Here is a 13682-nt window from a genome sequence, read left to right on the forward strand (position 1 = left end):
ACATAATTGTATCTATACCCGACACACGCAGACCTTGTTTCCTAAACAATAGTCTAACATCCACTTGTAGCCTCTCACGCGTTATATACAACTTAGAGATGACGTAAAGAATACAGGAGTATGGATGTAAATTACATGCAACTATGACACCGTTCATGCAGGGGACTGGAGCATTTTCTGTTGTTCGTTGTTGTTTTTGTCCTTCATAGTGGGAGTCTGGGAACAATTCCTCATGGACACTGAGGGACCACTGTACAAAATAAAGGAAATGTTGGCCAGAAACTGCATGACTCTGAGTTTGCAGTGAGTTCAGGAGCACAGGGAAACATGCACTTGGAGAGATGGCTCAGTGGTTAAAAGCACTGGCTGCTCTTCCAGAGGTCCTGAGCTCAATTCCCAGCCCTAACATGGCAGCTCACCACCATCTGTAATTCCAGTTCCAGGGCACCTGGTGCCCCCCATAGGCTTCTGCAGGCACACGATGCGTAAAAAGTCACAAGCACACACATGTTTATGTAAGAATAACTAAAAATATTTAAAGCAAGGAAACAACTAAAAATAGAAAAATTAGATTTTATCAAAATTAATAACTTCTTTTGTGTAAAAAGGCTAGGCACAGTGGGGCACGTGGGACACAGTGGAACATATCTGTAATCCCAGGTCCTGGGAGGCCCAGGCAAAATGGAGAGATTCAGACCAGCCTGGGCTGCACAGGAGATCTTGTTTCAAAAAAACGAGCAAGATGACACTAGTTTGGGGGTAAACGGTATATAAATTGGTGTTATTATTCATTTTGTCTGCTTTGCTTTTTAAAGATAGGCTCTCATCTATCCCACTTGGTCTCAAATTTAGTATGTAGCTCGGGATGACCTAGAACTCCTGCTCCTCCAACCTCTGCCTCCCGTGTGCTGGGATTACAGGTGTGTGTTGCCACGCTCAGCTTTATTGCTCATTTTCCATCCTCGCCCTCAATACATTATAAAGTTAGGGATGCTCTTGTCCCATACCTTAAAAACACAAATTTCTGACAAGCTAACATCTAGCATCATTTCAAAGGCCAGAAGTGATAGCCAGCCTGTAGACACGTGCTCAAGGAAGATGTCACCTTCCATCTCCAGAGCAAAAATTCATCAAGGAACTAGAGAGATGGCTCAGTCCACAAAGCATAAATCTGACAAGTGTGAGGGCCCAGGTTCGGATCCCACATAAAAGCAAGGTGCTATCTCTGTAACCATAGCTCTGGGATGTCCCCATTCAACTTTTCATTTGCTTTGATAAAAAGTTGACAGAGTGCATGGAATTGGTCAAAATGTACATCTGTGCTGTGTGTTGAATGTGCAGATGAGTTAGAAAAGTCCGATTTGAAGCTGGAAGTGCTATCCCACACCTTTGATCCCAGCACTCAGGAGCCAGAGGCAGGTGGATCTCTGTGAGTTCGAGGCCAGCCTGGTCTACAGAGTGAGTTCCAGAGCAGTTAGGGTTGCACAGTGAAACCCTGTCTCAAAAAGAAAAACAAACTAAAAAACCCAAACCCGACAGCAACAAGAAGAAAGTCTGGATTGAATTAGGTAGTTCCCAGCAAGCGTTTGCTTTATGTCTCTTACATTTTTATTAAAATCTTCACAGGAAGCCAGAAAAGGATTTGAAACTCCAGTGTGTTAGTCAAAATATCTAAACGCTGAAGGGCTGACATATATATAATCTGTGTGTGTGCACTCATGCACAGGCATCACGTGTATGCCCTCCCTCAGAAGCCAGAAAGGGGAGTTATCTGTGGTGATGGGTTCCATGTGGGTGCTGAAAAGTGAACTCCAGTCCTCTGCAAGAGTAGTCAGTGCTCTTAACCAATGAGCCATCTCTCCAGCCCTGACGTTTGCTTATGTTTGGTTTTCTGAGAGGTCTCATTGTGGGGTCCTGTAGCCTAGACTGGCCATGTTGCCAGGACTTCCTGATGCATGGTAGGAACTGACTACTGGTAAAGCCTGTGGCTTCTCCTGTGTAGGGACCAGTATGACTGTGTCCCGAATTTCAGCTTCTGACTCTCATAAGACATGTAGTCTCAACTGCCTAATTAGGAAATGGAACACAACACACTCCATACGATTTTTAGAGACACAGTTGGGAGGTGATGGCGCACGCCTTTAATACGAGCACTTGGAGGCAGAGGCAGGTGGATCTCTGTGAGTTCAAGGTCAGCCTGACCCACAGAGTGAGTTCCAGGACAGGCTCCAAAGCTACAGAGAAATCCTGTCTCAAAAAAAAAAGTTAATAAATGAATAAATGGACACAATGTACAAATATAAATTTAGTACCTTATAATTCCAAAGGATGGCAGTACACGAAAGTGAATCTTGCTGGGGTAAAATCAAGAGAATTGCATTTCTTTCTGGAATTTTATTTTATTTATTATTTATGGGGGAAATCAAATCATGTGGAGCTGGAGTTACAGGCAGTCGCGAGCTGCCTGATGTGGGCACTGGGAACTGAACTCAGGTCCTCTGCAAGAACAGCATGTGCTCTTAGCTCTCTAGTCTGGGATTTATTTTTGTTAGTTAAAAAAAGAAGGGGGGTGGCTGGAGAGATGGTTCAGTGGTTAAGAGCACTGGCAGCTCTTCCAGAGGTCCTGAGTTCAATTCCCAGCAACCACATGGTGGCTCACAACCATCTGTAATGAGATCTGACGCCATCCTCTGGCGTGCAGGCATACATGGAGGCAGAATGTTGTATACATAATAAATAAATAAACCTTAAAAAAAAAGTCCAGAGCTCACGATGTTATGTTCTCTTCTCCCCACCTCAGGCTTATCACTCAGCCAGGTTGGCCGGAAGTTTGTAAGTCTCCTGCCTCAGCCTCCTGGGTGCTGGGGTTAGTGTGTATCACCTTGGGTTTTTGTTGTTGTTGTTGTTGTTGTTGTTATTTTGTACCTTCTATGAGATTAGTCAAATACATGCCATCGTTACAGCAGCCTACAGAACTAACTGTAGGGTTTTACTGCCTGAAAACCCCTCATGCTCTACTCTCTCAGCCCCCTCAGCCCCAGAATCCCTGTCAGCGCTGTTTCTTCTTTACTGTCTGTTATCCCACACATGCACACACACCAAACAACAAATACAGCATAAAACATAGCACACACACAACACACAGCACACACAACACAAAGAACACATACCATACATACATATCACACATCACACAGAACACATACTACACATCCTACACACAATACAGTACACAATGCACAATGCCCACAACACACACATCCTACACATCACACACAATACAGGACACATACCATACAACAACACATACATATCACACATCACAAAGAATACATATCACACACACTTATCACCTATATCACACATCACACAGAACACACACTACTCTACACAACTCAGACTATACACAAAACACACAACATACAACACTTACAACATGCACATATCACACATCACATACAACACACAGAACACATACTATAACACAGCACACATATCACACAGAATACACACTATAACACAGCACACATATCACACAGAACACACACTATGCATATTACACACAACATGCACAACACACAACATGCACAACACACAACACACACTCAAATGTAACTCTCATCTCAAACTCCCATCAGATCGTTTATTCTGAAGTCAAACATGAGTGACCGCGGCACAGGAGCACAGATTCAGGTCAGCACACATTCTATGCTCTACCGTGGCAACAGTTTCCATAATAACAGAACAAAGTCAAGTCCAAATAAATGGGTGGAAGGTCACAGATACCGGGGAATGGCTCGTCTCCAGGCCTCAGGTACTATCTTAGCCTTTTGGTCCACAGAAATGAGGGGTCTGTCTGTACATCCCAAAGGACTTACTTCACAGTCACAGCGACCTTAGATGACAGCAGAGGTGGGTCGTGAAGGAATGTTAAAGATGCTAGAAGAGCTGGCTTGTGCCACTCTGGCTTGGGACTTGCAACATTCCAGCCTCTCCGCGTCCTTTGAGCTCCAATCTGTTAATGATGAGCCTTGCAGCAGGCTTAGTGGAAGGTGTGGCAGTTTTTGCTTTGTTTTCCTCCAGGAACTTGTGTTCATACTCAATCTGTATAATTGTTTTCCTAGAATGCTGGAGAGATGAAATTTGCAGCCTGTGTGTAGCCTCTTCAGACTGGCTTCTTTCACTCCACAAAATGTGTTTTTTGCATTTTCCATCTCTCTGTCTTTTGCGGGGGCGGGGGATTGACAACTCATTTATTCTGAACACGGAATGCTATCCCATTGCATGGCTGCACCATGTAGCCCAGGCTGGCCCTGAACTCCTGATCCTCCTGCCTCGGCTTCCCACATGCTGGGATTATAGGGGCCATCACAGTTGTTTTATGTGCCACTGAAGGCTGAGCTATAGCCGTAGCCTCCGTAGTGGTTTTGCTTGCTTGTCTGTTTGCTTGTTTGTTTTTGTGACCCCTGGCCTGCTGTTTGACTTGTTCTAGGATAACTCCTTGAGACTGTGGAATATCGAAGAGATTGACACAATCCCTTTGGTCACTGAGAACAAAAGGACTATGGGCTGCAATGTCCAGCAGGTTGGTATCAGGTAAAATTAAGGCCAGTGAAGTCATCTGTTAACCTTCAGCAATTCAGTTTCTTCCCTGAGCAAACATTTTCTGGACCCCCCGGCGACACAACCATAGACAAACAGTGGAATCCCAGCCTCGCGGGTGCTTAAATCTCTAAAGGTGAGACAGGAGTACAGACCCAAGGGAAATACCTGCCAACGTGGTAAGCAGTACCTTTTAGAAAAAGTGACGCAGGAGGGAAGGGGTGTGTGTTGGGGGCGGTTATTTATTTATATTCATTTGGTTTTCTGAGACACATGCTTGATATATATCCTAGGCTAGCCTGGAACTCTTGATTCTCTTCCCTTACTCTTCTAAGTACTGAGTTATAAGTGTACACACAGCTTGTGATTTGTGTGTTTATTTATTGGGCTAGGGTTAGAGACTAGAGCCTTTCATGGCATGGGCTAAGTGAGCACTCTGTCATTGAAATGAAACTCTATCATCATCATCATCATCATCATCATCATCATCATCATCATCATCATCATCGTTTTGAGATATCTCACTGCAACCCTGCAATATAGACCAGGCTGACCTTGAACTTACAGAGATCCCCTGCTTCAGTCTCCTGAACTCTACTATTGAAAGTGTGGTCCCTAGTTTTTCTGTGTGTAAGGTGTGTGTGTGTGTGTGTGTGTGTGTGCACGCACACATACAAATGCATTGGAATGCTGGGATCCCCTGAGAGTCCTCTGATGTAGGCTGAGAGTCACTAACTCAATCGCTGGTTTGATGATGGTGGGTAGCAAATGAGACAGGTGAGCATCTGTACCTGCAGGGCAGTGTTTTGGCCAGAAAGAGAATCATTGTGGAGGAGAAGCCTCGGCTCCCACTTCAGTTGGTTGAAATCCTTGTCTGGAGCTGCATGAGGTGGCTGCCTCTTGTAAGCCCCATGCTTAGGAGTTTGAGGCAGGAAGATCACTAGTTGTTGGAGGTCAGCCTATGAGACTTAGTGAGGCATTGTCTCCAAATGAACTAAACAATAAACAGGGCGTAGAGAGATGACCTAGTGACTCAGAGCACCTGCTGCTCCTATAGAAGACCCGGATTCGATTCTGTCACCCACGTGGTGGGTTCAGTTGTGGGGGACCCGATGCCCTTTACAAACAAACAAATAGATCAAAGCCCTATTTAGTTTGGAAATCTCTAATGCTAGCCAGGTAGGATGTACCTATAACACTAGCTCTTTAGAAGGCTGAGGCAGGAGGATTTATGTTTAAGGCCTGCTTGAGATATATATTGAGGCCCCATCTTAAAATCAAACAAACACACACACACACACACACACACACACACACACACACACGGTGGGGGTGGGGCTGGGAACGTAGCTCAGTGGCCTAACACACACAAGGCCCTGGGTTTATTTCCTCCTGTTGGAAAAACAAGCAAAAACAAATCCTTCCGCGGTTGCCTTGCTTCCTCCTAACTCTGTTCTGCAAGTCAGCATTTCTGGCATACCAAGGAGTCAGGCCACTCCTTGGGTCCCACAGTTTCTCTCTGGACCACTTTGGCCAGGGAGCACTGGACAAGCACTGGACACAAGCCTGTCTTCCTCTTCCTAAGCGTGCGGCTGTGTGAGGGCCAGCCCTCGCTGCCCTCCCAGCTTTAGAGGAAAGGCTGGGCAGAAACCTATGTCTGGTCTTCGGCTCCCAGCCTGCCCCCGGGTAGTTTGTGGGGTGAGAGACTCTGGAAACAGCAGGCAGGCCTTGCCTTGGCTCAGCCTAGGCTAGCTGGGTGGTGGGATACGAGACTCTGCCCTCACAGGTTCCTCTGCTCTGACCTGCACAACGTTTCTGTTTTCTGGAAAATATCCCACTGCAGTGCAAAACTTGTGACCAGATTTTCCCCGCCTTTGAAAGTGACACCTCTTCTAAACTACACAGCCGGTGTCCCTTCTGCCGGAGAAACGAGAACTTAGGGCAGTTTTCTTCGTCGTCATCATTGGAGGAGAATTTGGAGAGCTGATGGCTGCGCGTGCACAAAGCACCTGCTAAGAAGTTTGTGGCATTCTGCGGGGACCCGAGTCCCCCTCCCAGCTGAGTGGACCTATCAAACTGAGGCAGGGGCCAGGCCCTCACTAGACTCTCAGCATGGTGCTGCCTCTTTGACCCCGCCCCACCCCAAAAACCCTTTAACACTGAGCACTTCGGTTTGAATATAGAATAAATCTAGATTCCTTTGGAAAACAAGCGTGTGGGGAAATCGGAGAAGCAGTTGGCTACTTCCGAGCTCTGAATCCCACTGTCCAGCCATCTTATTCTTGGAACACCTTATGGGCTAATATTCTGGAATCTGGAGCCGCCCCATAACGTGGCCCTGGGACTGGCGTGTGCACGTCTCGAACATGTCAGGTGACTGTGATGTGTGGGGCCCGCTCTGTGGACGAGAATGGCAAGGCACTGTGATTGTTTTCGTTTGGGTATGGTTTCTCCCTTCCAGGTTCAAGAGCTAGGGGCTTGGTAGTCTGTGTAATGGTGTCAAGGGGTCAGTGGGACTTGTCAGGTAGTAGCTTCTCTCCTTGTGTGTATGGGTGTTTTGCCTCTACGTATGTATGTGCCTCATTTGTATTCAGTGCCCACAGAGCCCAAAAGATGGGGTAGATTCCCTGGAAAAGACGGCTGTGAGCTACCTTGTGGGTTCTGGGAATTGAACCTGGGTCCTTCTGGGCACTGAGCTCTCTCTCTCTCCAGCCCACCGCGATGAGTGTATTCATCACGTTAGCCTGGAGTTGATTAGAACACTCGCACCCACACCATCCCCAACGATGGGCACCTAGGTTATTGCAAATAACGCTAGCCAAGCGTTTCTGGGCACATTGTGTTCACTTTTGCATAGATCAGTTCAGCGAACGAACCTCCCACTGCTGTAAGGCCAGAAGGATGCATCAGCAGTGCTTGGCTTTGTTGCCGAAGGTAAGACCGGCATGGAGACCCCAGAGTGACCGTGAAGCATGCATGGGGAGGGCCTTGACTTGGTCATACAACTGAAACTCCCACACACATCGTGTGGGGACTTCGAATCGCCCAGAGTCAGCTCAGGATCCTGTGTCTGGCTCAAGGAGAAGCGGTCCAGAAGTTATGGGCCTGGCCTGACAAGCATGGTCGCAGCTCACTTGACATCCAAGGAACTAAGCAGCCCGTCCTGGGGTTTCTCTGGGGCAGTTGCGGGCTCCGCTGAGATTCCCAGGAAACAATCCGCAGAAGACAGAGCACAAAAAGGGATGCTACTGTGACCGACCCGGAAACTAGGCTCGCCCCTTCCTGCTCGCTCCGTGAAGCTAATTACAATTTTCCCAGTTCTTTAGATGGCCAAAACCGAGGAACCCCAAGGCGCATGCGCGCCACTGCCAGCCCAGGAATGTGTACGCATGCGCGAAGCTCGTGAGGTCACTAGAAATGGGAACTGGTTTCTCGCACTGCTCGTGCGGGTGGCGCCGTGGCTTAGTTGGTTAAAGCGCCTGTCTAGTAAACAGGAGATCCTGGGTTCGAATCCCAGCGGTGCCTCAACAGAGCTAGTTCGCTCCACTTTTGTGTCTCACCTTTCAGTTTTGCAAGACTTCTCACGGGACCGCTTCTCTGTCAGCGAAAGAGAGTATGGAAAGACTTTTAGCTGAAGAGGTTGTCGTGTTGCCTGCTAGCCCCTCCCTCTTGAGGAGGTCACCAGATAGCTGTCCGCAGAGTTCTCCCACAGGGGTGGCTATCCTCCGCAGTCTTTTGGCTTCTCAACCTTGCAAAGAATGCTGGTTTCTTCTTCCTGCAGCCGCACAGTGGGTACCAGGGCTCTGCTTACTAAGGACAGTTTGGTGAGACCAAGTGAGTCCCCAAAGTGGCCCTTGTGGCATCAGATCCGACCAGTCGATCTGCACCTGCAGAACACATCAAAACAAAACAAAACAAAACAAAACAAAACAAAACAACAACAAAACAACTACGGGTGGAGGATGGTCCCGAATGTCTCTAGGTCCTTAGTGTGGGGCCTGACCCTAAGGCCTGGGCTGTGATTGCCAAATACCAGGATGCCACAGGCACATGGAACTTCTTTGAGAGCCTTTGCGACCAGAGATTTGGAGGTTGGGGAGAGTTTGAAGTTTAAAGAATGTTCACGGGGGATATACTTAAGTCCAAACAAACCCAGCATGATAGGCCCAACGAACTTTAGAAAATGCAAGTGTGACCTGATGCCATTCCAACGCGGATACTCTTTCTTTGACAATTGAGGTTACAACCCCATAAATCATTTTAAACCGTCTTAAGGACTGGTCTGGTGAGATGGCTGAGTGGGTAAAGATGCTTTGCTGCTCACCCTGATTCCCCGAGTTCAATCTCTGGGTCTAACGGGGTGAAAGGCGAGAACTGAAAATTGTCTTCTGGTCTGTGAGTCCACACGCATGCTGCAGCTCATGTGTACCCCCCACAACAAATAAATTAATAGGAAAAAAAATGTCTTAAGTTTAAAAGCGACAAAGTAATTGCGTTAACCCACACATAACAAATGCGCATGGGCCTTTGCTTAGACAGGGCAGCATATGAAAACACACAATGCCCAGAAAAACATGTCAGTGCTGCTGCCGTAGGACTCCTGGGAGGGGATTGTGGGACATCTCTGTAGCTGGGGAAAAGACTGAGATTTAAAAACAAGTTTTTACTTGAGCACTATGGTCAAGTTGACAATACTGAGTTGAATTATTGTAAGCTGGGATGAACAAGAAAATTCACTTGTCCCAGAGGCAATTGTCTCTGCTTCCCCACAGGTCTGGGTTTATTGTGTGATTTTATGTTTATTTGTTTGTTTGTTTCGGTCAGTTCCTGACCTTTGCAACTTGGTTGTTTTGGCTGATCATTGCCAAGGAAACTGTGGGGGATATGTCCAAACTTGGCAAAGCTAACAGGGGCGTTCAGCCGAATCCAATTAGTGAAGGGTTTATTGGAAACTGCACTCGAGTCTTTCCAGGGCTGACTTAGTTCTAGCTCATCTTGGGTCCTGGGGTTTGGGGTGCTGTCTTTTAGATGCTGTTACCCTTTGAATAACCATAACGCTGGTGGTGCTCTTTGGGAGGTTGCAGAGACTTTGGGAGGTGAGGCCCAACACATGGGTGGGGGTTGGTTGAGGCGATGGTGTCAGTTCCTCAGAAGCGATCTCATCCTTATCCCTCTCTCTCCTCCTCCCCCTCTCCCTGCCAACCATGGGCTGAAATGGCTGAAACGGTGTCCCTAATCCTCTTTTTAAGTAATTACAGGTGTTTTTCTACAGTAGTGGAAAGCTAGCTAATTCAGGGGACCAAGCGGAAATACTAGCTGGCTTGGGAGTCTGGGGCTTAGGAGGGGCTCTCAGAAGGGGCTCTCAGCTCCAAGGAAAAGCATTTGTGAGCGACAGCTGTGAGTTAGGAGCCATCTGATTGGGTGAGCATCCCCAAGCAGTAAGCAAAGCCAGAAGAGGAACAGGCCTGCTTTAACCAATCTGTTTCTGTCCCTTTAAAACTACTGAGGCGTCCCCTGCCTCAGGGTCTCTGCATTTAGTGTGGTTGTAGTGGGGGTGGGTGAGTGGGAAGCTGTTTCCAGGGTCCTCCGTGGGAAAAGTCCACGTCATCAGTGAGACTTTAGGTAATGTGTCATCTCCCCGCCCCTCCCCCCCACCTGCCCTACCTCTCTCCTTGTTTTTGTTTTTTGATTTTTCAAGACAAGGTTTCTCTGTGTATCTCTGGCTGTCCTGGAACTTGCTCTGTAGACCAGGCTGGCCTCGAACTCACAGAGGTCTGATGGCCTCTGCCTCCTGAGTGCTGGGATTAAAGGCGTGTGCTGCCACTAGTGTGTCATCTCTAAGGGAGAGCGCCTGGCACCATCCTTGGCCCAGCCTTTCCCAGGCTCCCATTGCTTCTTCCTTTTACAGGATCTCTTCATATTCATCACCCAAAATAAGACAGCACAGCACACCGAGTGGGAACAGCTATTGACAGTCCTTCTGTGAGACCATGTAAAACGACATCTTTCTTCACACTGAGCTATGTTTTATGTTGTAAATAGTTTTGAAAAGTGCCATTTGTGTCAACATGTAATTGGCAAATCACCATTATTTTTTAAATCGATAGATATTTTTCCTCAGATTTATCTTCTAGTGCTTTCACTGTTGAGATTATATATACACACACACACACATATAATACTGCACACACACAAGATCTAAATGAAATAAACAGTAACTTGGAGCCCCCAGTAATTTAAAAAAAATCTTAAAATTTCTTTTATGTATGTTCCTATTATGTTTGTGCACCATGTGTATGCAGTACCCATGGAGGCCAGAAGATGGCACCAGTTCCCTGGAACTGGAATTAATAAATGGTTGTGAGCTGACCTGTGGGTGGTGAAAACAGAACCCTGATCCCCTCCAGAGGCAGGAGCTGTTCTTAACTACTGAGCCCTATTTCCAGCACCCCCTCAGAAAACGTTAAGACTTGCAATAAAACATTTGAGAATCACTCTTTAGATGTAAAGGCTTAAAAAAATGGGTTTATTGCATTTGTGTGTGTGTGTGTGGTGTGTGTGTGTGTGTGTGTGTATACACACATGCTCACCACTCTGCCAGTGTGTAGCAAATACCTTTACTTACTGAACCACCTCATAGGGTCTTAACAGAAGCAGCTAAGTAAAGGTACTGGAGGCATGTGGGGATTGCGGTGAGAACGTTGAATTAATGTGCCCGTGGACTGATTGTGAGACCAACTGTTCTGATTGGTTGATAATCCTTTTGATATGGTTGAGGGAATTTTCTCGATTAGACCATAGACTTCTGACAAATAAAGTCTCAAGACTTTATAATCATTTCAGTACATCCTCAAGATGACGTCAGGACCAGGATAGGGGAAGCAGTACTACACCATGATGGCCCAAGAGATCCGGGAGCTGTGGAGGTTGAACACATGGAAACCAGCGGGCACATCTCTCAGCCACCCTTTAAGACCTAGAATTTTAGGTGTTGTGTGTGTGTGTGTGTGTGTGTGTGTGTGCCTATAGGGAATCTATTACTTTCTTACTTTCTCACATTTTGGGGAATACAAATACCTACCAGCAGATATCAACGATTGAAGTCAGTTATGAAACGAATCAGGCTCCAGCTCCAGCTGAGAATCCCAGTTAGGAGTACTGGGGCTCGACTCTTCTTTCTGGGTGTGAGCACTCCTGAGGTTGACCCTTGATTGCTGCCCTGGATGCCACAGATAGCATCTTGTTGCTGCTCACATACCCTGGCCTGCGGAGCTGAGCTCACTTGTGCCCTCTTCTGGACACAGGCTGCCAGGTGCATGTTGAAGCAGGGGCTCCCCCACTCAGGCTGTTGGCACTTTTGTGGAGGTTCAAGGCAGCATAGGCCCTGTTTGGCTGCCTAAGGAAGTGGGAACGCTAGAAAGATCACAGAGATATTTCCATCTAGGCTCAGAAACCACCGTTAAGATCAAGCATAGCCTGATAGGATAGCGTGGGGTACTTTATGGGGCTTTATGAGTCTACCGGTGTGAGCAAGAAATGCTGGGCAAATGGGAAGAATTAATTTAAGAAAACCAGGTGATATTAACCCCCAGGGCTGGGCCACAATCCCCAACCCACCCCTGTCCATCTGTTTGGGACAAAACACTTTCTTACAAACATTTTTGGGTAGGGGCAAGCAGTACTGGAGATAGAATCATAGGCAGGGGCCCTACCACTGAGCCACATACCCCAGCCCCTCACTGGGGGATTCTAGGCAGGGGCTCTACCACTGAGCCACACCCCAGCCCCTCACTGGGGGATTCTAGGCAGGGGCTCTATCTCTGAGCTATAGCTCAGATGTTTTGAGACAGGGTCCTACAATGCATCTCAGGGTAGTCTTGAACTCACCCTGTAACTGAGGCTGGTCATGAACTTAAAACCCTCCTGGCTCAGTCTTTCCAGAGCTAAGATTATAAGTCTATGATGTCATATTTAGCACGTGTAGTTCTACACAGTGAAGCTGTGCTCATTTGAACAGAGGGGAAATACTAGATTTGGGAGGCTTTTTATAAGAATGTTAAATTAAATTATTAGTTCAGAAAAATACTGGTTACATGTTGAAATGATACTATTTTAATAATATTTTAAGTGTATCATTAAGTCTAATTGATTAATTTTGTAAAGATTTATTAAGTCTAAGCATGTGTGTGAGTGTATGGAAGTATGTACAAGTGCCCACAGAGGCCAAAACAGAATGTCAGATCCCCTGGAGCTGGAGATGAAGTGTCTGTGAACCTTCCAGTGTGGCTGCTGGGTCCCGACCTCAGCTCCCCACTCTTCTCTCCAGTCCCAATTCTTTTTATTGTTTGTGTTTGTTTGTTTTGGTATTGGTGTTCAAATGTAGGGTCTCACACATGCTAAGCACATACTGTGGCCCAGGACTACACCCAGCCCCGCTTGTGCTTTAAATATTTCCCCAAAGCCTCCCATGCGGTTCCCATGCCACCTATGAGATAGCCCTGGCTGGAGAAGACATTAAAGGGGCTGAGGTACAGTGTGTCTACCAGGACTGTGCAGGTTGCCGGGCTATTTACGGCTACTATGTTACTCTTCTGTTTCTTGACTGTGAGCTTGGCTGTTCTATGTAGCGAATACGCATTGAATACGCATTGCGCGTAAGAAGCAAAAATAATGACAATGCATATGTGTCTACACCGTGCAGACCCCTTCGGCAACACCCCAGGAGGCTCGGCAAGGCTCATGCTCAGCCCCTTCAGAACAAGTGGGCTTGGAAGCTGATTTATTTAGTTGCAATTATCATTAGTTGTGTGCGTGTTTGTCCATGTATAGAGACGTGCATATGACTGTGGACAGCAGTCAGAGGCCTCAGATGCCCTGGAGCTAGCTGGGTTACAGGTGGTGGTGAGCTACGTGACATGGGTGTCGGGGACTGGACTCTGGTCCTTTGCAAGTATAGGAAGTGCTTTTAACTGCTAAGCTACCCGTCCACCTCACCCCACCTGCTTCTTCTCATGTCTTTTTCCTTCCTTCCTTCCTTCCTTCCTTCCTTCCTTCCTTCCTTCCTTCCTTCCTTCCTTCTT

General features: G+C 47.0%; 1 protein-coding gene and 1 non-coding gene across 2 annotated transcripts in view; both read left to right on the plus strand.

Annotated features, from left to right (window-relative positions):
- Positions 1-6589, plus strand: part of Wdr88 (WD repeat domain 88) — a 35953-nt gene extending 29364 nt beyond the window's left edge. Inside the window, exons 10-11 of the mRNA XM_005368446.2 lie at positions 4493-4585; positions 6446-6589. Coding sequence (XP_005368503.1) covers positions 4493-4585; positions 6446-6589 — 237 coding nt within the window. The remainder of the gene's footprint in view (positions 1-4492; positions 4586-6445) is intronic.
- Positions 6590-8053: 1464 nt separating this feature from the next.
- On the plus strand, positions 8054-8127 carry Trnat-agu. The gene has a single exon. It is a non-coding gene; the product is annotated as a tRNA-Thr (tRNA).
- Positions 8128-13682: the final 5555 nt, after the last annotated feature.

This window comes from Microtus ochrogaster, unplaced genomic scaffold, assembly GCF_000317375.1.
Source record: "Microtus ochrogaster isolate Prairie Vole_2 unplaced genomic scaffold, MicOch1.0 UNK32, whole genome shotgun sequence".
Lineage (NCBI taxonomy): Eukaryota > Metazoa > Chordata > Mammalia > Rodentia > Cricetidae > Microtus > Microtus ochrogaster.